Source organism: Panonychus citri, unplaced genomic scaffold (genome assembly GCF_014898815.1).
Source record: "Panonychus citri isolate SS breed McGregor unplaced genomic scaffold, ASM1489881v1 Contig00130, whole genome shotgun sequence".
Lineage (NCBI taxonomy): Eukaryota > Metazoa > Arthropoda > Arachnida > Trombidiformes > Tetranychidae > Panonychus > Panonychus citri.
Window position 1 is genome coordinate 252 of NW_026515535.1, and position 21,590 is coordinate 21,841.

The following is a 21,590-nucleotide window of genomic DNA, read 5'->3' on the forward strand; positions in this document are numbered from 1 at the left end:
AGACTAATCAACTGTTACAATTTAAATGTAATCTCTTAACCAATGAATAAAGTTGATTATGAATCTAATTAAATTAACTTTAAATGAGTTTCTATTAATAATAATTGGAAACACTTAACAAAAAATTTAGACGGAAGTTGTTGATTCTAATAATTGTTATCACCACTTTGATTAGTAAATCATTGATTAACTTTGGTTAAAGTTAATTGTTGTGTGAGTCTTTACAACCTAATGGATTGTAAAAAGTGAAAAAATAAAGAAAGTGATTAGTTAATTGTTGTGTTACAATGTCAATTGTGTCTTCTTAATTTACCATTAGTGTTACCGGAGTTTTTTTGCTTCTTGATGTTTTTTGTAGGTCAAGTAATTGTGATGCAACATGATTATAATTATCTATTAATATTATCATTATAATCACTAATTGTTATTGTATAATCATCACAATCCACTTGGAGCGTTATGATAATCAAATTAACAAATTAACTCGAAATTGTTTATTGTTGATTTTCCTTCAAATTGTTAATCACTCACAACATTTTATCCTTCTCATGAATCTTAAATCATTTGGAAACAATTTCAATCCAATGAGTTATCAAGTTAATTGTGCACAATTAAAATTCACTTTTTTCCAGCCGATTGTTAAACTAATTGTTGTTTATTAATTTTCTTAATTGCAGACAAGCTAATTCACCTTGTTCATCGTCGATTTCCTTCCTTTGATTCAAAAGTCGATGTAAACAAAAGTTCATCAAGAAAAACTTCTTTCCCTCGATCCGGATGGACAAAGTACTTCGAGTGAAAACTTTTTCGTGCCATCATGTTGTGTCTGTGAGATTGTTAATCAATCAACAAGATGAACTTTTCTAATTACAATTAACTTAAATTCTCTCCTCTTTTTAATTCACTATTTTCACTTTTTTCTTGCTTTGTTTGTTTGTTTGTTTCTATTTCCATTCCACCACCGTGATCATCATCATCATCTTCATCATTATCAAGTGTCATCTCCATTCATTGGATTTATAATTTACCTTTCATTCATTAATCTTACTAATTGTTGATTGTTTTCCATCAGGCTGATTGTGTGTGTTTAAATTGTTCCCGATTGTACAAAATTTAGATTATAAATATTGGAATCAAACAATCAACCATATCAAATGTCAGTAGTAGTTGTATCAGGTAACATTAATCAATTCAACTTTACTTTTAATTAACCATTAAGATTGTTACGGTTACTTGATATCTATTGAAATTAGAACTTTTTTTTTCACTCATTCGAAGAGATAAAACAAAAGTTCGAGGCTCAGGAAGTACAGTTAATAATCAAGTCTCTCATTGTGAACAAGACTCAAGACTTAAATCTATCAATTAACTAATCATTTAGTAAAAAAAGTACTTCAATAATTTCAAAATATTAATAATTCATCTTTAAATTGAACATAAAGCAAAAGTTTCGAAAAGAAAAAGAAAAGTTCTAAAAATATTTCCATTCGATATTCGATATGTTCAGATTTTCATGCGAACAATTTATTCAACTTTAATTAGCCCAAAACTAGAAAACATAAATTAATATCAGTTGCAAGTCTAATTTCAAAGTGTCAACAATTAGTTAATCAATCAACAATAATTTGATTAGAAAAAAAAAAATCATTCAATCATTTGAAATGAAATTTTTCTTAAACTTATCTTTTCCTTAATGAAAAATTATTTAATTAAAGATCATCATTTTCATGTATTAAATCAATTACCTCTTATATAATAATCAATAAAAACTAATTAGCATTGAAAAGTTAAATTGTTTCAACTTAATTTCAATCTCAATGACAATTAATTAATCAACATCAGTTGGTAGCGCCATCTATTGACTGAGAAAACAACTAAAACAAATTAAATTTTTCCAACAATTAAAACTAATCAAACATTTGATTTAATTAAGAGAATTTTTTTTTCCAACAATTTAAAAAGGATAACAAGTGTTGAAAGAATAATTTTAATGAATAAAATGTTAACGAATCTTAAGAATTGTGGTGATAATGAACTGAATTGGAATATGAAAAAAAAAGGTAAACTCTTAATGGGAAAAAAAGGTAACAAGGAATAAAAATTATTCTCATGGTGGAAATTAATGGAAAGAAGGTGTAATAGCCTTGGAAGATAAAGAAGATAAGAGGATCATGATGATGATGAAGATGAGGATGAGGATGGGGATGAGGAAGATGATGTTCTAAGGAGATGAGATTGCGCTCACATTATTATCTCTCATTGATTGTTAACAGTTTAGTTGATTCAGTTTTCCATTTTCATCAACATCAGAATCACAACTTATCTGAAAATATAAAGAAAAATAAAAGTTTCCTCTTAATTGTTTCATCGAGTGATTTTAATTACCACCGACAGATTAATAAGTTTTAATTGTGTTCCATTTTGTTGTTGATTAATTGATTCGATCAACGTTCTAACTGAACATTAAATTGTAACATTTTCGACTCAACTTTTTTTTTTCTTGTGATTTTCACAATTAAAACAATTTCTTAACCAATATCATGTTTAACCATTGAAATTAAGCCTTCTAATTATGATTGTTAATTCAATTGTAAGGTTAATTGTTTCACTTTCAACGTTATTACTTTCCAATGTTCATTTATCAACAACAATTGGACCTAAAATCCCAATCGGTAAGTTTAATTGTGATCATTTTGCAATCAAATCAAATTGAATTGATTTTTGTTTTCTCAATCAAATTAACCCTTACAGATAAAAGTTTCATCTAATTAGCCAGAAGTGATTAATTATAAACACCATCCTAATAAGATTAACACTTAATTAACAAGTGTAATAATCAAGCCTAATTAATAAATGGAAGGAGCAAAAAAAACTAATGATTGTTGAGAAAATAATTAAACCAGATTATGATTAAAAGTTTTACTAATTAAAAGTGTCAAAATTACAGATTAAAGTTAATCAATGATTGATTAAAAAGTTAGATCAAATCAGAACTTTAAACTCATGGGAATTCAGGGTAACAATGATAATGAAAGTTTCTCATCGGAAGTTACTATGATTGGAATATGAAACTATCCGGAAATAGTTTTTTTTTGTCATGAAAAAAAATGAATGATAATTAACTTGATTTAGAAAAGACGATCAAGTTGATTGGGAGAAAAACAATTGAACTTTAAATCCACAGGTTGGAAGTTTTGATTAACTTTTGATTCCAATGAACTTTTTTGCATTCATTCAGGGGGAATTTTCACTCCAGAATCAAATGAACTTCAGAGTGCATTCAAATACGCGATATTTTTGCATAACAAGAATGAATCATCTCGATTTCAAATCGAACCGATAACCGATGTGATCGATACCAATGATCCATTTAGATTTACCCGTCAAAGTAAGTTGATTGTTGATCTTTTCTAATTAAAATCAATCATGTGTCTATTTGGATCCTTTCAGTTGATGATTGAAATGAAGATAAAATAAATAATTCATTTACTATCATGGTAATCATGATGATCCAACTGTTCAGTATATCAAAAGCATTACGATTATTATTATTAACACCATTCAAAGGGTGACTGAGGATAAGGTGGGTTAGTGAATCAACAAAAGATTCTGAATGAATTTCTGGTGGTGATTGCAGGGATATTATTCATACTGAACTTGGAATTGGAGTGAATTTTTATATAATATCTTTTTTTTTCATTTACTATGTTTTTCAATTTACATTTTCACTCCTTGGGAATTGGGTGGAAACAGGTTGATGTGTAGGCGTTGATGAGGATGAAGATGAGGATGATTAGAGTTGATTGCTTTGTAAAGATGAGGATGAGGATGAGAATCATTTAAATCTTTTGCTTCCCTATTAACTGATGGTTACAACTTAATCAACATTCATTTAGGAATATAAATCCAGGGAGAAACTTTTGCAATTCAAATTTTTTTTTCACCTTCCATGTAATTCATATATTACATGGGAAGGATATAATTCCCATGAATAAATACCCTGAATAGCCTGGTGATATTATCTTTACATTCACAGATTGTTCATCGTGAATATTAAATCCAATCAACTTTATCTTTTCAATTTCATTTTCAGGGTAAATTCACCCAAAATTAACAACTTTTTTCAGCTCTTTCTCCCTGTTTATCATTAGTAGTATTCATATTTATCAAAATTCAACCAAAATCAACATGATTGTCATGATAATCAACGTGAATAAGTTTCATTTGCTTCTAATTGATTTTCACCGTAATTTTGATCGATGATTCTTGGTAAAGAGACGATCTAATTAATGATTACCTGATTAACCATTGAATTGATTGTTCATCAGATGATCAGAGAAGTTAATTAATGATAGTATTGGTTATGAAGCAATCGATTGTTGATTTCTGCTGAATCCTCAGAATTTCATGACTTACATTTGAATGATTTTCTTTCAGGTCATTCGGTTGTTTTTCAATTTCAAAACAATATTACTTTAAATACGATTCTCAAGTTTTTCATTATCATTGTTGAGAAGAAAAAAAAGTCAAACGCCCTCAGGCAATTGAACAGAGGGAAAAAATAATGACTTCTTGTTGATTCTCAACTTCAATGAACCATTTTCAATTTCAACTGATTCAGCTGAATGAGAGATAAACAGAGATAGAGAAAAAAATTCAGAACTTTCTTCTTCCCCTTATCTCCATTTACAGGGAATCATGATGATGATGATACATGAGCTTTGATGAATGAAACTGAATCTAGACTATTATCATTATCATGGTTTACTTGATGATAATTCACTTGAACTTTTTAATATTAACCAAAGTATCATGACGATAATAATCATCATCATCATGTAGATACTTTAAATTATCATTGAGTCGAGAAAAATGAATCTTCATTTTTTTTTAAATGAACTTTATTCAAAGTTCATTAAGAATCAATGCAAATTCATTTTATCAGGGAAAAAGTTTTCTTCCAATCAAAATGTTACCAATTTTGCCCTCGATCTTTGGATTTGATTTAGTAATTGTTGGATTGTTACTTTTGTTTTATTTAATTGCTCTTAATCGGGACATGATAAGTTCACCATGATCATGAGGGTTTAATCTTGAAATTTCATCATGATAATATGAACAGGTAACTAATTCATGATAATAGGAGAGAAAAAGTTTTTTCAATTGTTTCCCAATGTTAATAATGTTATTTACTATTAGTTAAAGTCACGCAATCAACAAATTGCACTTTTGTGATTTGATTTTCTATTATTGTAACGATTATCATCATGAATCCGTATCCTGAATCTTTAACTGAGTTCATGATAATATTCATTCATTTTAGTTCCGGTTGTCTGAATAACACTAACAACTAAATTCTGAGCATCTAATTCAATTCCCAGTAGATTATTGGAAACATTGAAACAATTTACAGTTTTCCCCCCTGAGGGTTGATGATTAATTTTAAATTATCCAAGAAATTATCATCAAGAGTCTCAAAAGGTTCAATATATATAAATGAATATTATTCTGATTCAATTTAATCGTAACCAAGAGTAATTCAGCTGAAAGGAAAACGAAAAGTTGAGAAAAAAAAAGTTCAGCAACAATTCTGAAGATAATTAAGATTCATTGAAATTCATTGAAAAGATTCAAGATAAGGTATTGTTCATGGAGATAAACTTGAGTGAAACAAGATGAAGGAAGATAAATCTGAGAAGATAAAGAATTCTAATCTTCTTCTCAATCTTCATCTCTTTATCTTCATCAAGTTGAACTTTTTCTCTCTCCTGGAAACAGAATTAACAAGAGTAAAAAATGAGAGAAATAAAAAGATAACAAGATATACACTTTTCTATTTTCTCTCTCAATCTTATCACCATCATCATCTTCATCTTCATCTTCAAATGATAAAGATGAACATTGGAAGGTGAAAATTGAGTTAGATGATGAACTTTTTACCTTTGACCATAGAGAATGTTAATTTTTCTGAATAAACAACATCATCTATTGTGTTCCCATGCTAAGAAATTTAATTTACCGTTATCATCACAACTTTCATTTAATCTTCATCAGCATCATGATCATCATGATCATCATTTTCTTTGTTCAATATAATCCATTGTTATTCAAAGTTGTGAGTAATAATAAAACACCAAGAATGTCATGGAGGTGAAAAAAATTCACCCTCAGGTTATTTCTATGCTAATGGAATGATAAAAAAAACTAATAATAAATGAATTCTGATGATCACCTTTCATGATAAAAGTGATGAAACATCATTCTGAAATGTCGTTAATTAACCGAGGAAATTGTTGCCAACTAATTGGCCTCTTAAACTATTGTCTTTTCAATCAACAATTAAGACACACAAAAGTTGACATGAACTTTAATTGTTATCCATGAATATAAATAAGCTCATTTCTAGATTATTTCCCTGTTAATTATAATTCTGATCATCTTAATTTTCAGCTACAATTGAAAGGAATTAATAAATTGTCTAAGAAATTCATCATCAGTTTAATTATTAACATTTAATTGTTGATTTAGTTGTGAAATCCAATTGAGATAATTGTTGATTTCCAATGAATTCTTTGTTCAATTCATCCTTCCGGATCAAATTAGATACATGATGTTTTTTTTACTCTTTTTTTTCTCAATAAAATTTTCATGATGGAACTTTTTTTCCTTACCTGATATTCAGTGTGCCTACAATTGTCTCGAGGTATTTTCACCCTTGTCACACCCATAATTGGACCATCATATGAAACACTCGTCTCATATTCAAATACCTTCCAGGTAAGTTTAATTAACTCTCTTCTTTTTCAATCAGCCTCAATAATCAATATTCAGCCTAATGAATTCACCTGAAAGTTTCATGATAACATTTCCATATGAAGAAAAGGATCCAATCAGAAAAGTCTAATACTCATGGAAATCTGAAATTGAAGGTGCTTCCTTTGCATAGATAGTTTTTCCTCCATCGCCTGATCCCTCATCTATTTGCCTTCAGGGTGAATTCATGATGATGATAAAAATAATGATGACAAGGATTCTGATGTTTCCTCTTTTTTTTTATATCTCTGATTTCATCTTGTCTCATTTAGACATAGAGGGAAAATTTTACCTATTCAGAGTGTGACATTTTGCTTGATTCACTCTTGGAAAACATTGATGACAGGATGAAGAGATGAAAGAAAAAAGAAAAGTTCTGAACAGCAACATGATAAATTCTGAATAGAAAAGGTCTGAAAAAAGTTGATGTAAAAGTGATAAAAGATTATCATTAGATGAATCAACTGTGAATGAGAATCGGGCTTAAAATTATTTGCTCAAACTTCATGGGAAAACTGAGTCAACTTTTTTTTTCCATTCAATTTGAACCAAGGGAAAAAACTTTTTCCACTCCAACTTTCCACCCTCAGGCAGAGTTGTTAAAGTTATTTACCAATATCAATGTTGCTATTGTTATACTAATACAAAATGATAACATGTTTGTTTATCATGAGATTTACTATCATGTCCACTCTTTGTCCAGAACTTTATCTAATCTGTTTGTAAGTTCATGGGGTTAATCATTTGTCTGGTTATTTACATTAGAAGGAGGAAATTAGTTCCAAATGAATTTCAACATGAAAATGGAATTTTTTTCTTCTCTTTTTTCGTTCTTTTCGAATTTCAGAAAAGTTCATCATATTGAGTTTGAGTGAAATATGAATTTTCTGATTACGTTGAAGGAAGTGCAAGTGTTTCTCAACTTCCGATCTATTAAATGATGAGAAATCACAATTGAATCTACAACCAGAACTACCATGAAATTCAAAGAAAATACGAAATTCTCTTACTTATATCAAGGTGAGATTAGATTATTTCTGAGTTTCGAATGAATTTTTTTCTTTCTTTCTCTTTTTCACTATTCCATTCTCATGGTAAAATTATTTTCTTATTGTCTTGGTGAAAAGTTCATCTTAAACTTATGAATTTCAAAATGAATTTTTATCATGATAGTTCATTGAATAGAGTTTATCAAGTTTTATCATGAGAAAATTTGAAAATTTTTTCATCGGTAATATTGAAATTCAAGAGTTTTAGTCTTCTCAATAAAACATGATGACTTTTGAAAAATTAGTGACATTTTTTTGCTCTGAGATTCATGATAATAAACATGATACTTGGATCAGTAAAGAGGTCACAGGTTATGAAACTAAGATAGACAAAAGTAATGCGAAAAAATCAGATCTAAAAGCTAACAATGTTCAGGGAATGGAAAGTTAATGCCATGGAAATCATGAAATTACACCAACATTAGAAGTGGAATAAAATTTTCACCAATCAGTTTAATCAATCATCCTAATGATTATCAGTTTCAATGATAATTACAATCAATCAAAAGTTGATTTCAATGAGTTGGTAATAGTTTTTTTTTCATCTTCTTGTTTGGTTACATGAAAATGTTACAAAAGATGAAAATTTGATCGATTTCATGAGAGGTTCAGAAATTTCTTACCTATTTTACCTTGAAGATGAACGATAATCATAATGATCCATCTTCAGGGAGGAAGAAAGTAAAATCAGATTAACAGATTATCCATCATGGTTATAATCAGATTTATGATAAGAAATTATTTTCTATTCTCATTCTCAGATGCCTTTTATTCATCCCGGTTACCCGGAAACAAACAGTTACAATTATCCCAATTTCGGACTCAACATCCGACCGGATTACATCAAGGCCATTGCCGAAGTGGTTAAACTGTACACATGGAAAAATATAATCTACATTTACGATTCGGACGAAGGTAAGAAAATCGAAAAGTTCTGAAAATAATTGACAAGAAGAAACTTTTGTTAAACTTTTCCTTTCCTCCTTCAATTGTTATTCATAAATAAGCAACAAAATCTACTCGAACTTGGCCTAGAACTTTATATATAAATTTGATATTCCAAGTTTGTCTTTGAAAATTTCACGAAAATAACAACAACAATAATAATGATAATTCTCAACTGAATTAATGGAATCGAGAAGAAGAAAACTTTTCACTTACATGATGGAAACTTTTCGCAAATTGTGAACTGAATTTGATCAATTGTTCGTCATTCGATTATCGGTCAGAAGTTTATTAAAATTTAATCATGATGGAGAAAAGAATCTGGTAAATGATTAGATTATCATGAAGAAAAGAGTAACTGGAAACATGAATATTAACCGATACAGAAAAGAAAGTAAAAAGTTGAGTAAACAATTTCAATCGGATCATTAAGTAAACACTAAACCATTATCATGAAATTCAGAGCCTAATGTTTCAATCATTATTCAAAGTGATTACATTTTGAAACATTATCATGTGTTCACAGCAAATCAACACCAACACCCACAAGATAACACTCACTATGATTTTAAATCAGTTGAAATGAATGTGAAAAAAAAATCGTATTTATTGTTACCTTATTGAATTATTATCATGACAATCATGGGAATAGGAATACAATTGAATAACATGACAATTTATATAAATGATAATAATGGAAGGTGAAACTTTCCAATGGTCAATTGTATGGGAGAAAAAAAGTTCTGACCAGATTTCATTCAGTTCTCAGTCAAGAACTTTTTCTTTGCTCAACATTGGGAAGAAAAAAAGAAAACACTCTTTTTTTCATATCATTGAATCAGAATCATTTCCTTTTCCTGTCTAAATCAAATATCCTTTAGATTTACCTGAAGATTCAATGGAGATAAAAGATTCAATTCTATCCACTTATCATTCATCTGATACTCATTCACAATTGAATATCCACCTACACCCAATTCTCAATCCTCGAATTCAATGACATTTACCTTTGGTGGACTCAAACTGAGCTTAATGAATGAAAGGGAATAAGAAAAAAAAAGTCTCCATGCTGAGGACTTAAAGAGTATCAAGATAATGATGAAGAAAATGTTCCACCATGAATGTTGGAGGGAAAAGAAGGAAATTCGAACAAAAAAAACGATTCTTCTTTCGTTCTATTTGCAGAATTTTTCTCCAGTTAATCAATTCTGAGAATCCAAAGGTTGATGACAATTGAAAATTCATTCGTGACTTTAGAATCATCATCAAGAAACATTTCATATTCTTTTATCATCACTATTATATCATCATGTAAGTTGTGAGTATTCGTACACATAAATGAAGAATGGAAGAGAATAAAAAAGTTCTAATGTTAATTTCTTATTGATTGTTATCAAAGTTCAATAACAATTTATCATTAGAAAATTTTTTCACTTCTCCATCACCATAGTAGCTTTAGATGAGGAAAATGTTGATTATAATTAAGAAACTGCTTCATTCATTGATACCTGAAAGAATAGCGAGAGAAAAAAAAATCAAGAAATCAATATTAATTATCCATGTTAACACAATTAATACAAAGTAATTAACATTTCTTTAGGTTGATTCTGAGGTTTCAACCAGAATCATCCTCTTCCTGGTTCTCAGTTCAACTACTAGATTCTTAAAATTATTCCAGGATAAGAAATTAATTCTCATGGTGATATAACCTAATTATGATAATATATTTGAAACAGAAAAAAAATGTATTATCATGATTAAATCAGATTCTGTTCTGATAATATTATCAATCACAATTTTTGTTTTTCTTTTCACAACCATAACCATGTAATAAGATGATGATAATTCATGGTAAGTGTATTAAGATGTTTCCATGAATACATCAGGATTATTTCAAAGTGATGGGGGAAAAATTAGATATTATCAATTATCTCAGTTGATTGCTGGAATTGATGAAAAAACTTGATAAGTGTTGATTGAAAAACAGGGTATTCAAATATTAAGGGTATTAACCAAATTCTCATATCAATATCAAATCGCAAGTGATTAACTGTTGATAATTACGACTAACATGCCTGAGGGGATGGTGACATTTTCCTTGAAATTAATACATTTACATGAAAGTTTTGTCATTTTCTCAGGTTAAAACTTTTCTTTTTGCCTGAAAATATTCTGGAACCATGTTCACCTTATCATGAATCATTCTGAGAATATGAATATTCATGGTTTTGTCTTATGTATATAAATAAGATTCTGATAATATCTCATATCGGAAACTGAATCTAATCTTGTATTGAAACGGAAATGAAAAGTTGAACCAATTTCCTTTCGTGATGATCTTCAAATTGTTTTCATTTGCAATCCATGTATATGAATCTGCTTTTTGAAATGATTCAGGATCATGATCATTGTTTATTCATGGTAAACAATTAGTTTCGGCTCATTAAGATGAAAGCGAAAAGGGTGGAAAAAAGTTTAACAAAGTTTCTTGATTATCTTGATTATCGATTATCCAAATTTATATTAATATCTTACCGTTAATTGTTTGAACTAATTGCGTCCTTTAGGTTTGATTAAATTACAACACGTTTTCTCACTTTTATACTCGGATGGTGATACATTACAGTTACGAGCGGTTAAAAAGATCAACAATGGAACCGAAGGTCACAATTTCCTCCGGGCGATTGAGCATAAGGATAAAGATACCATGAAATATGTGATAGTCGAGTGCGATGCTGAGATAGCCAAGGAAATGATATCGAAACATGTTCGTGATATTTACATGGGTCGAAGAAATTTCCATTACTTTCTGACCAATCTGATAATGGATCAATTTACTGGAATGAAAATCGATGAATTTGGTGCAATTAATATAACAGGATTTCGAATTCTTAATCGTAGTTCAATTTTTTTCCGAACTTTCATCTCATCATGGAAAACATTAGATCCATTCCATTGGCCTGGTGCTGGACATCGATACATATCGGTAAGTCTAATATTGTCCAATAGAAAATACGAAAAACAAATTCGTAATTCAATATGATAAGATCAATGTTCATCTTATTATAATAATAGATTCGAGTTCCAACCTCCAGCGAGAGAGAAAATTCTTATTCTTATTTTCCATTCTTGATATGAGCTGTCGAGAGGTAGAATTTGTATTAATAATTTACCTGGAGAGAGAGAGAGAGAGAGAGAGAGAGAGAGAGAGAGAAAGATTGAAAAGATCGATATCTTGTTCGAAAATTTTTCACTTTCGTGGTAAAAACGAATTGGAAAGATTATCGAAAATAAACCAAATCATCAACAACAGAAGTAGAAAAATATTTTTCTGATACATTGAAAGATCCATGAAGAACATGATGAAAAAAAAAGAGACTGGAAATGTTCAGTGAACATGAAACATTTACATTCAACTTTTTCCTTATTTCTCATCATCATCAACTGAATTACTCCAAAGAATCGTAATCTTTTTTTACTTTTACCTGAGTATTTCTTTTCCTCATCTTCTTAATACATAATATCTTATTCAAGGTAGTATTTTCTATCTTCTACTCTCATCTTCCTCATCCTGTCCAGAACAGAAGACAGATAATAATAACAAGAGAACCTTTAATCTTACTCTCAGGTTACTTTACCTACACTATTAACCATTCAAATTGATGGCTTCTTACCTGAAATAATGATCATCATGATAATAACAATAACTAACAACTCACAGGGAAACAGGGATAATGTTACTTGATTGAGAGAGAGAGAGAGAGAGAGAGAGAGAGAGAGAAACTAAATAAACTCAGAATTCAAGTTTATCTCAATCTATTTCCAAAGTGTTGTCATGTTTTCTTGATGATATTTTGTTTTATCATCACCAGTACTTAGCATTAGATTAACTGGAAAACCATGTAACTCAAATGAGATGAGATTTAAACTCTTACCTGAGCAACATTTTCATCATCAAGTGGAAACAAAAACAAAATCATACAAGTAAATAAATACACTAATCATTAACCACTTCAATCACCTTTACAATCATTTCCAACTTGACCAATGGTCACTAACAAGTTGATAATAATCTGAAATCTAATTGATAATCTCTCATTTGTATACAACATTAACAATCATCATTGAGTTTCCTTATTGAAAGTTAATCGGTAAAAAACAAGTTAAACCAAATACTATTATCAATATGAGAACCATTGAGATATTATAAGGATAAGTTTATCTGCTTTGGATAAGACAAAGAGTATTATTGATATTTTCACCTTTTTTTTCATGATAAAACTCAGAATGTTACTTTTTTATAAAGATAATATATTTTATCAGATTTACCTTGAAACCATTTTTTACTTCATCACAACCAGAACATCAGCAATATATATTATTAAGACCACGAAGTTCAACTGACATATAAAGTTATTAGATTCTCAGTTTTTTTTTCTGGAAAGAATCAGGGATAACGGGATATTCATTGTATCTCTTTTGTCTGAGTAATTTTCCAGAACAGAATAAATTCTGTCTTTTTTCAGTCAATGTTTCATCAATCAAGAAGAGAGAGAGAGAGAAAAGTTAAATCGAAGAGAAAAAAGAGAGAGACAATATATTAGTATTATTGGAAGAGAAAATCGTTAATCATTAACATCCTCTTCTTCCTGTATCATCATTGTCATCAAAAAGATAAAACTAACAGAAAATGTTTCTCACCTGAGATAATGATCAAGAAAGGTAAAGAAAAAAAATCCACAAAAATGTTAAGAGAAAATCAAGAAAAAAAAGTTCTGATAGTTTCTCATGAAAATATCTATTGAACAAGAATTTAACTTACAGAATCTCTATTAATAATGGTAATATAACTTTCGCCTTTCGCTATCATGAGGTAAAATTTCATCTTTTTGAAATATTTTTCATCAGTTGATTTTGTTTTTTGAATATTTTTCTGGTTACCTGAGTTTCGGTGAAACCATTCAACTATTTCAATCATTTATTAATATCATTTATCATGTCATCATCATCTTGACATAATATCCGTTTGTTAACCGGAGTTTTTTTTTTGCCTCCTGAATAATAAATTGAATTATTCTTATCCGTTGATTGTTTATCGATAATCAATTTCTCAGGCCGATGCTGCTCTCATGTTTGACGGAACCAGAATATTATTGGACACACTCGAGCGAATACTAATTGAACATCCAAACATTTTCGATGGAAACTTAAGAGGTAATGAGGTTTACAATGGAAATAGTCCAAAACCGGGAATCAATTGCGCTGAAACTTATCCAACACTCCACTGGGAACACGGCAAGTTAATCAAACAATACCTGCGACAGGTAAACGATAAAAGAATCAGCGATTAGCTCAATAATTTGATAATCTTTTCTTTGCTCTTTTTTTTCGTACCTTAAAAGACCAACATTGAAGGATTAACGGGTAAAATTATATTTGATGAATTGGGAGTTCGTCGAAACTATTCAATTGATATGATTCAAACAACGATGAACAGTGAGATGACCAAAATCGCCGAATGGTCAGAGCAAGTGGGAATGTCCTCAGTTCCAGCAAATTATCATCGGGTTTACCAGAGTAATGCTAATTATGAGAATAAAACTTATATCGTTACAAGTATTATCGTAAGTAAATAACGACCAAAAATAAAACAGTTCCAATTGATATTGATCATATTGAGAATTTGTAATCTAATATCATAATCGATAATCAAAATTACATTTGTTTACTTTTCTTGACAAATAAAAAAGGAGGAACCTTATCTCATGTATAAGGAAAAAACTGAAGATGGAGTTGAATATGAAGGAAATGATAGATTTGAAGGTTATTGTAAAGATTTAGCTGATTTAATTGCTGAACATTTGAAAATCAATTATGTACTTCAATTGGTTGCTGATCGTCGATATGGTGGAACTGATAAAAACTCCCCTGTAGGTTGGAATGGGATGGTTGGTGAATTAATTAAACAGGTAATAAATCATTTTCTTGCAATCATCAATCAACAATCAATCTGGATACAAATAATATCAATGATTCAGTGTAAAGATTATCTTTGTTTATCTATCAAACAATTCACATGAGAATTGATGAGAGAGAGAGAAAACCTCAACATGATATTGAGAATTGAGAGTTTCCTTTTCTAATTCAACTTGGAATATCTCAGAACTTTTTTCTATTATCATTATTTCATCAAATTCTCTTTCTCTTCCTTGTTTTACATTAGATTTTATCAATAATAATATTCTTACATAGGAATAACTATTCTATTATCTTCATGTTCAATTCCAACACTTATTTGTAAATCTATGGAAAAAGATTTACCTGTTTATTTGTTTACCTATTCTCAAGATCATTTCTATTCAATTTTACCACTCAATGAATCTCAATTTCAATTCTTCATCATGGTGATCAGTAAAAAAAACAGATAAATATCATGATTTTTATATGGATCAACGTTTGTAAAAGAATCGGAAATTTTTACTCTCATATCATCAACCATAATTCTTGTTTGTTCATCGAGAGATTCAATCTCCTTAAATCTCATCAATTGAAATAAACAATTGATTTTTCATGAAATGGGAAGTAAAAGTTCAATAAAAATCAGTCTTATGCAAATAATCACAAATCAATGGAATCAAATGATAGTAGTATCTAAATACGTACTTGAAATATTGATCAAATTGCTTTAGATTGAAAATAAATTAATATTCAGGAATTAATCTGCATTCTTTTTCTTGACAACCAGATTAAAGGATTAATTGATTATCTCCTCTTGTTGTTGAACTTTTCCAGGAAGCTGATATTGCGATTGCACCGTTGACCATTACTTCAGCTCGAGAACGTGTTATTGACTTTACGAAGCCTTTCCTATCCCTTGGAATCAGTATTATGATTAAGAAACCAGCGAAAAAGAATCCAAGTATTTTCTCCTTTATGAATCCACTTAGTCAAGAGATTTGGATGTGTATCATTTTATCGTATTTCGGTGTTTCCGTTGTCATGTTCATTGTCAGTCGATTCTCACCAATGGAATGTCGAGTTGCCCATACCCATGAGGGTCAAACAGTTCTGACCAACGATTTTACTCTCTACAATAGCCTTTGGTTTGCACTTGGAGCCATCATGCAACAGGGAGTAGATGTTTGTCCAAGGTGAGTAGTTGATCAATTCAGTGTTTCCTGTAAATCGGACGAAAATTTCATCTTGAAAGGTCAAATGATCATCCTAAGCAAGAGAAAACTTCATGTTGAATCTTTTTCGTTGTATTGAAATTTTATGTCCAAAAAAACGAACTTTGTGTTTTCGTTTGAACCTCCGTTTCGTGGTTAACTTGAATAGTTATCTTAATTATTAACGGCTCATCAACCAACAGTTTTGTTGTTAATTGTTGTTGATTAGTTTTCTTGAAATATTTTAATCAATAAAGGAACAATTATTAACTATTCAATCGATTGAGATGAACAATCATGAGCATGAGAATTTCTCTTTACATTTGAGGAAATATTTTCTTTCTTTCTCTCTTTTATCAAATGGAAAAGTTCAGTTCAATTCGGAATTCTGATCATATTAATATTTAAGATAATGTTCTGACAATAATCAACATTAAATTGTTGTTTGTATTGTTAACATACACAAAAAAAATTCTATCTCTTGATAAAAAGTTTGCTCATCGAATTCTAGAAGTTCCAAGTTAAATTGTTGATTCTTTACACGTTTTAATGATCTAAACATTTTCCATTTGGTGTAAGAAAAGATAACAAATGATTTATCACTTTAATCGTCGAAATCATCATTCCGATAATTGCAATTGATAAATTAAATTTCAATTTAAACTTAATGTCAACTGGAAAACAATTGAGACTTTTTTTCTCATCGATTCCCTTGATAGTTTTCTGTTCAAAAGAAAATGAATTAAAATTGTCATTAAGATTTGTAGTTATTGTTTAATTATGATAATCGATTATCAGTTGATTAAAGCAGCGAATCAGCTGTTTAAATGAATCATCATCCGACCAGTTTAATCAAATTTTCCATGACAGAGTCAATTGTCAACAATTTACTAATAATGTGACAACAATCAGTCTGATTGTTAACGAAATTGATTAGTAATGAAATTAATGATAATCATGTTAATATAATGATGATAATTTTTTCCATGTTCAGGAGAGATGATGAGAAGAATGATGATAAAAAAGATGATGATTAAATTTCATGATAATCTCTCTAAGGGATGAGTTTGAAAAGAGAGAGAGAAAAAGTTCTGAGCAAAATGTTGATTCAAATTATATCTTTTTATCATCATGTTTACATCATCATTCCCAATGAGTCTCACTAGACTTTTGATAAATATCAAGATGATTATCATGTTCACTGATATAAAAGATGATTTTATCATCTTCATATTATTAATAGATCAGAATTTAGGATTGAATTCAATTCAATGTCAATATTGGAATCAGTAATGAGAATGTTATTCTGATCTTAATTACATCAATTAGCAAACATGATGAATCATATTTGACATCAACGATTGAATCTATTTCTAAATTCTGATCTCTTTCATGTAATAATCATATTCAGATTGATTGACATTATTGAATATTGTAAGATTGTTACAATCAACTGAAGATGTTTACATTGAATTCTGAGAGTTAATTTGATAAAAGGTTAATAAATGTCATCTCAAATGGTTAGACAGATTAATAGTTAAGGTAATAGTCATAATAAATATGAGTATGATGTTAATGATAGTCGATATGTAGTTAAGATTATTGTACATGTTGAATGTTTCAATAATCATAAACACTTAGTGAATATATAAATAGTTTTATTACCTTATCGTCATCATGTTGATTAAATGTTATGGTTTGATTATCCAAAATTTGGTAATATTCATTGTCATTTATCACAATTTATATATTACCGAGTTCACTTGCCATTGATTGTTGATCTTTCTCTGTCTTTGTCATTTCTTTTGATTGTTTCTGTTTTTGAGTGGGGGGAAAATTACGATGATGATGATGATGAGAATGGATTTGATTTGATTTCTAGCTTTACTTTTATGATCCTCTTTGATTTCTGTGCCAATGTAATTTAACTTCAGAATTGTTATTATGATGGGAATGAATTTACATCCAGAAAATTGATTTGGAATAGGCTAATGCTGGATAAATCTAAGTCAACTTATACATAATCATTTATATTATTTATTATTGATGAGATGTTAGTCTTGTATGAAAGTTGATGATGATGAATCAATTGAGGTTATCTGGAGTGAAACCGATTACATGAATTTTCTCCTTCTCCTTTGACATGGTATGATGATGATGATCTCTTTCATTTCTGATTACCCTCCGCCCAGTTAATTATTGGTAATCTTTGGATGTCACCAATACAAGAATATGCTCCAATCAAGTTAACCATTCAATCATCTGGCATCTTTATCAATCTGTTAACCTTTTTTCATTCCATTTTCAATTACTGATCATAATATCAATCAAATGATGATGCAGTCAACTTGTATAGTGATTGTTTGATAACATTTTCTGATCATCCTTATCGATTGAACAAATTGGAACAATGTATCAAAATCTTCTTTGCTTTCAGTTAAGTGTCCACTTGATGAGAGGGTGAGAAAATAGAAAAACAAATTGTCACCGGTAATTACAATTCTTAATTAGCAGGTTAACTTTCTTATTCTTGATAATTTCCTTCTCATTTCACTGAGCAATTAATCCATTCTCATTTGTAATAAACGACATAATTATAAGATGATAAACATTTGATCTCCTTTGTCTCATTTGATTGATGAATTATCCTTTGAGTTTAACATTTCCATTGTTTTTTTTCCTATTCTTCAACATTCTCCTTCTCGTTAATTGTGGATTGTTTTGCCTTCTCCAACCGAGTAATATTCCATAATAAACATTCATCTGTTCCATCAGATTATCGTTGAATTTACCAAGAACAAGACTTATCTGTGATAGAGAAAAAAAAATTAGAATAAGATTACATCTTAAATTGAGTAATAAGATAGAATAGAAAAAAAAGTCTAAGCAGAAAAAGAGAAAAAAAGAAGAAAAAAAACTAGAATCATTAACGTAATAGAATAAAATTCGTCACCATTATTAGCAACATCGTTTACCTAATCAAAGTGAACACTATTAGAGATGACAATCAATTTGAGGTCACAATTAATTTGATTAAAATTCCACTAAAGTCTAATATTAATCAACATCATAATCTCAAAATGTAAAATTTAAAAAGTCAAAGTGTCAACCATATTGGTTAATCCAAACCCTATAAATGTGTTAATGTAGAAACAATAGATTCCAATTAAAATTACAACTTACCTTACAACAAATATCTCACATCTTACCAGGTGAACAATTAACAAAATTACTTAATTAACACAAGAAATTAACGATATAATCAAGATGAAACAATTAAGAGAAATTAATTTTCATTAGAATAGAAAAAGAATGAAGTTACTAGCGACACCTGGTGGAGAAGAATTTCAACCAATGAAAGAGAAAAAAAAATTTAATTTAGAAAATGAAAACAAAGAAATTTTAATGTTGATCTTTTTTAATTATTAGTTAACTAATTGATAGATTTGTGGATAATTTTTTTTCTACAATTTGTTATGGATGAAAATCCAATGGATACATTGATTGTGAGAAGAATTAACAATATTCTTTGATTTGTTTTACGTTTCATTTCAGATCTTATGCTGGTCGGATCGTTGGAAGTGTTTGGTGGTTTTTCACTTTAATTATCATTTCCTCTTATACCGCTAATTTAGCTGCTTTTTTAACGGTTGAACGTATGGTTACACCAATTAACAGTGCTGATGATCTTGCCAAACAAACGGAGGTCGAATATGGTGTCCTTAAAGATTCATCGACGATGGAATTTTTCAAGGTAAAGTTGATTGACAAAATTGATTTGATTTTCTCTTTGTGGTGATTGATTTGTTTTTTTCTTTTTCTTTGTCTTTGTCTCCTTATTTTATTTTTCTATAGAAATCAAAGATTCAGGTTTATTCTCGTATGTGGGAATTTATGAATTCTCATCCTCATGTTTTCGTTGATTCATATCAACAAGGTATTCGCCGTGTACGTGAATCAAAGGGTAAATATGCTTTCCTCATGGAATCAACTTCAAATGATTATATTAATCAGCGACAACCTTGTGACACAATGAAAGTTGGACGTAATTTGGATGCTAAAGGTTTCGGTGTGGCTACACCATTAGGATCACCATTAAGGGTATCACTTAATTTAGCTGTTCTCCATCTAACCGAGAAAGGTGATTTAACTAGATTGGAAAATAAATGGTGGTATGATAGATCTGAATGTAAATCAAGTGATTCCAAGGAATCAAGTAAAAGTTCATTAACACTTTATAATGTTGCCGGTTGTTTCTACATTCTAATTGCTGGTTTAATTATCTCAATGTTTGTTGCATTCTGTGAATATCTTTGGAGATCTCGTAAAGAATCAGAAAGATTTAAAGTTAGAGAAACTTTAATTAACAACAAGTTACATTAACTACTACATTGACTTTCATCAGTTGATTAACGATTATCTTGTAAATCGTTCCGTTAATCATTATCATCTTATGACAAGATATATTCAACTGACGACTCAAATTAGTTGATTATCTTAAATCATGTTAATCAAGTGCCAAATCATCAGCATAATGATCAACCAATCAATTGATAAACTGTTAATTGTTCTTTCAACGCCAAAAAAAACAACAATCAACTTTCATTAATTGTTCTCAACGTTTCTCGCAATGTTGATAATCCATCGTAAATTTACAATCATTATCAACTGATTATCTAAATTTGTAAAAGAAAAAAAAATTCCCTATTCAATCATCATGCACCTAATTCTGCTCAAAATAATCATCACAATTCAACTTTAAATTATCCACTGATTGTTGACTAATTAAAGCGAGTCAAGAAAAGTACTAATTCTAATATCAAATTTATCCATCTCATCATCACCATTCAATTTAAAACCCAAGACAATTAGGATGGACAATTTTCCCAATCAAAATTCGGAGACAATACGAATTTCTTAAAGCACAAAATTTTTACTTTCATTTAAATTTACGATCAATTGTAATTCCGATAATAAAAACTGAACAATAAACAATCTAGTTACAAATATTTTCGAGAAAAACCTGACCAATTAGATATTTAATCTCGATAACAAGTCCCAGGGAATTTCACTCCAAGTTTTTGGTGAATAACTCGAATTCTGGGATATTAGTTGATATTCAATTTTCTTATTTCAAGGTCAAGGACAAATAGATCGTAACACTTATACATATGAAGATCCAATTTGAAAAGATTTTAGATGATTTCTCATCCGAAGTTATAAAAATTGTCTTTTTAAAACGCAACGAATGTCGAATATCCTTTTATCTTATTTGAATGCATGACATTATTAAATTTGGAAGATTATCACCTTTGATTGACCTTGAAAATTAATGGAATCCTTGCTGGACATTTGTCCTTAAATGAACTTGACCCCAAAATGTGAACATGAATACGAGGGGAGAATAGTTCTTATAGGAATAAGGTAAGAATCGAATAGGAACAGAAATTTTGAGCATCATAATTGCATTCAAAACGATTTTCTGTACCATCCAATTCCAAATTTCTCTCTCATGATTGCTGTTAAAGCGATTAAAATGAACGACCTTTTGTGATTTGACAAAAAAATTTCATTTACGAATTTTGTTTGAATTTGGCGCTTCACTTTTCGAATA

General features: G+C 29.2%; 1 protein-coding gene and 2 long non-coding RNA genes across 5 annotated transcripts; 1 reads left to right on the forward strand and 2 right to left on the reverse strand.

Annotated features, from left to right (window-relative positions):
* Window positions 1–2,206: 2,206 nt before the first annotated feature.
* Window positions 2,207–20,719, forward strand: LOC128390883 (glutamate receptor 1-like). Its single transcript, XM_053350657.1, has 11 exons — window positions 2,207–2,672; window positions 3,239–3,388; window positions 6,683–6,777; window positions 8,624–8,777; window positions 11,375–11,793; window positions 13,922–14,131; window positions 14,210–14,431; window positions 14,558–14,776; window positions 15,600–15,958; window positions 19,532–19,730; window positions 19,832–20,719. The coding sequence occupies exons 1-11, from the start codon at window positions 2,573–2,575 to the stop codon at window positions 20,357–20,359; spliced, it is 2,655 nt and encodes an 884-aa protein (XP_053206632.1). The 5' UTR covers window positions 2,207–2,572; the 3' UTR covers window positions 20,360–20,719.
* Window positions 11,664–15,609, reverse strand: LOC128390884 (uncharacterized). Of its 3 annotated transcripts, none has more exons than XR_008325715.1 (6): window positions 15,471–15,609; window positions 14,202–14,390; window positions 13,630–14,122; window positions 13,137–13,319; window positions 11,897–11,980; window positions 11,664–11,799 (listed from the first exon to the last, which is right to left on the reverse strand). It is a non-coding gene; the product is annotated as an uncharacterized LOC128390884 (long non-coding RNA). The 3 variants fall into 3 exon arrangements; XR_008325713.1 differs by having other exon boundaries at window positions 13,509–14,122; XR_008325714.1 differs by lacking the exon at window positions 11,897–11,980 and having other exon boundaries at window positions 11,687–11,799; window positions 13,509–14,122.
* LOC128390885 (uncharacterized) lies at window positions 15,952–19,301 on the reverse strand. Its single transcript, XR_008325716.1, has 3 exons — window positions 19,160–19,301; window positions 17,642–18,784; window positions 15,952–16,699 (listed from the first exon to the last, which is right to left on the reverse strand). It is a non-coding gene; the product is annotated as an uncharacterized LOC128390885 (long non-coding RNA).
* Window positions 20,720–21,590: the final 871 nt, after the last annotated feature.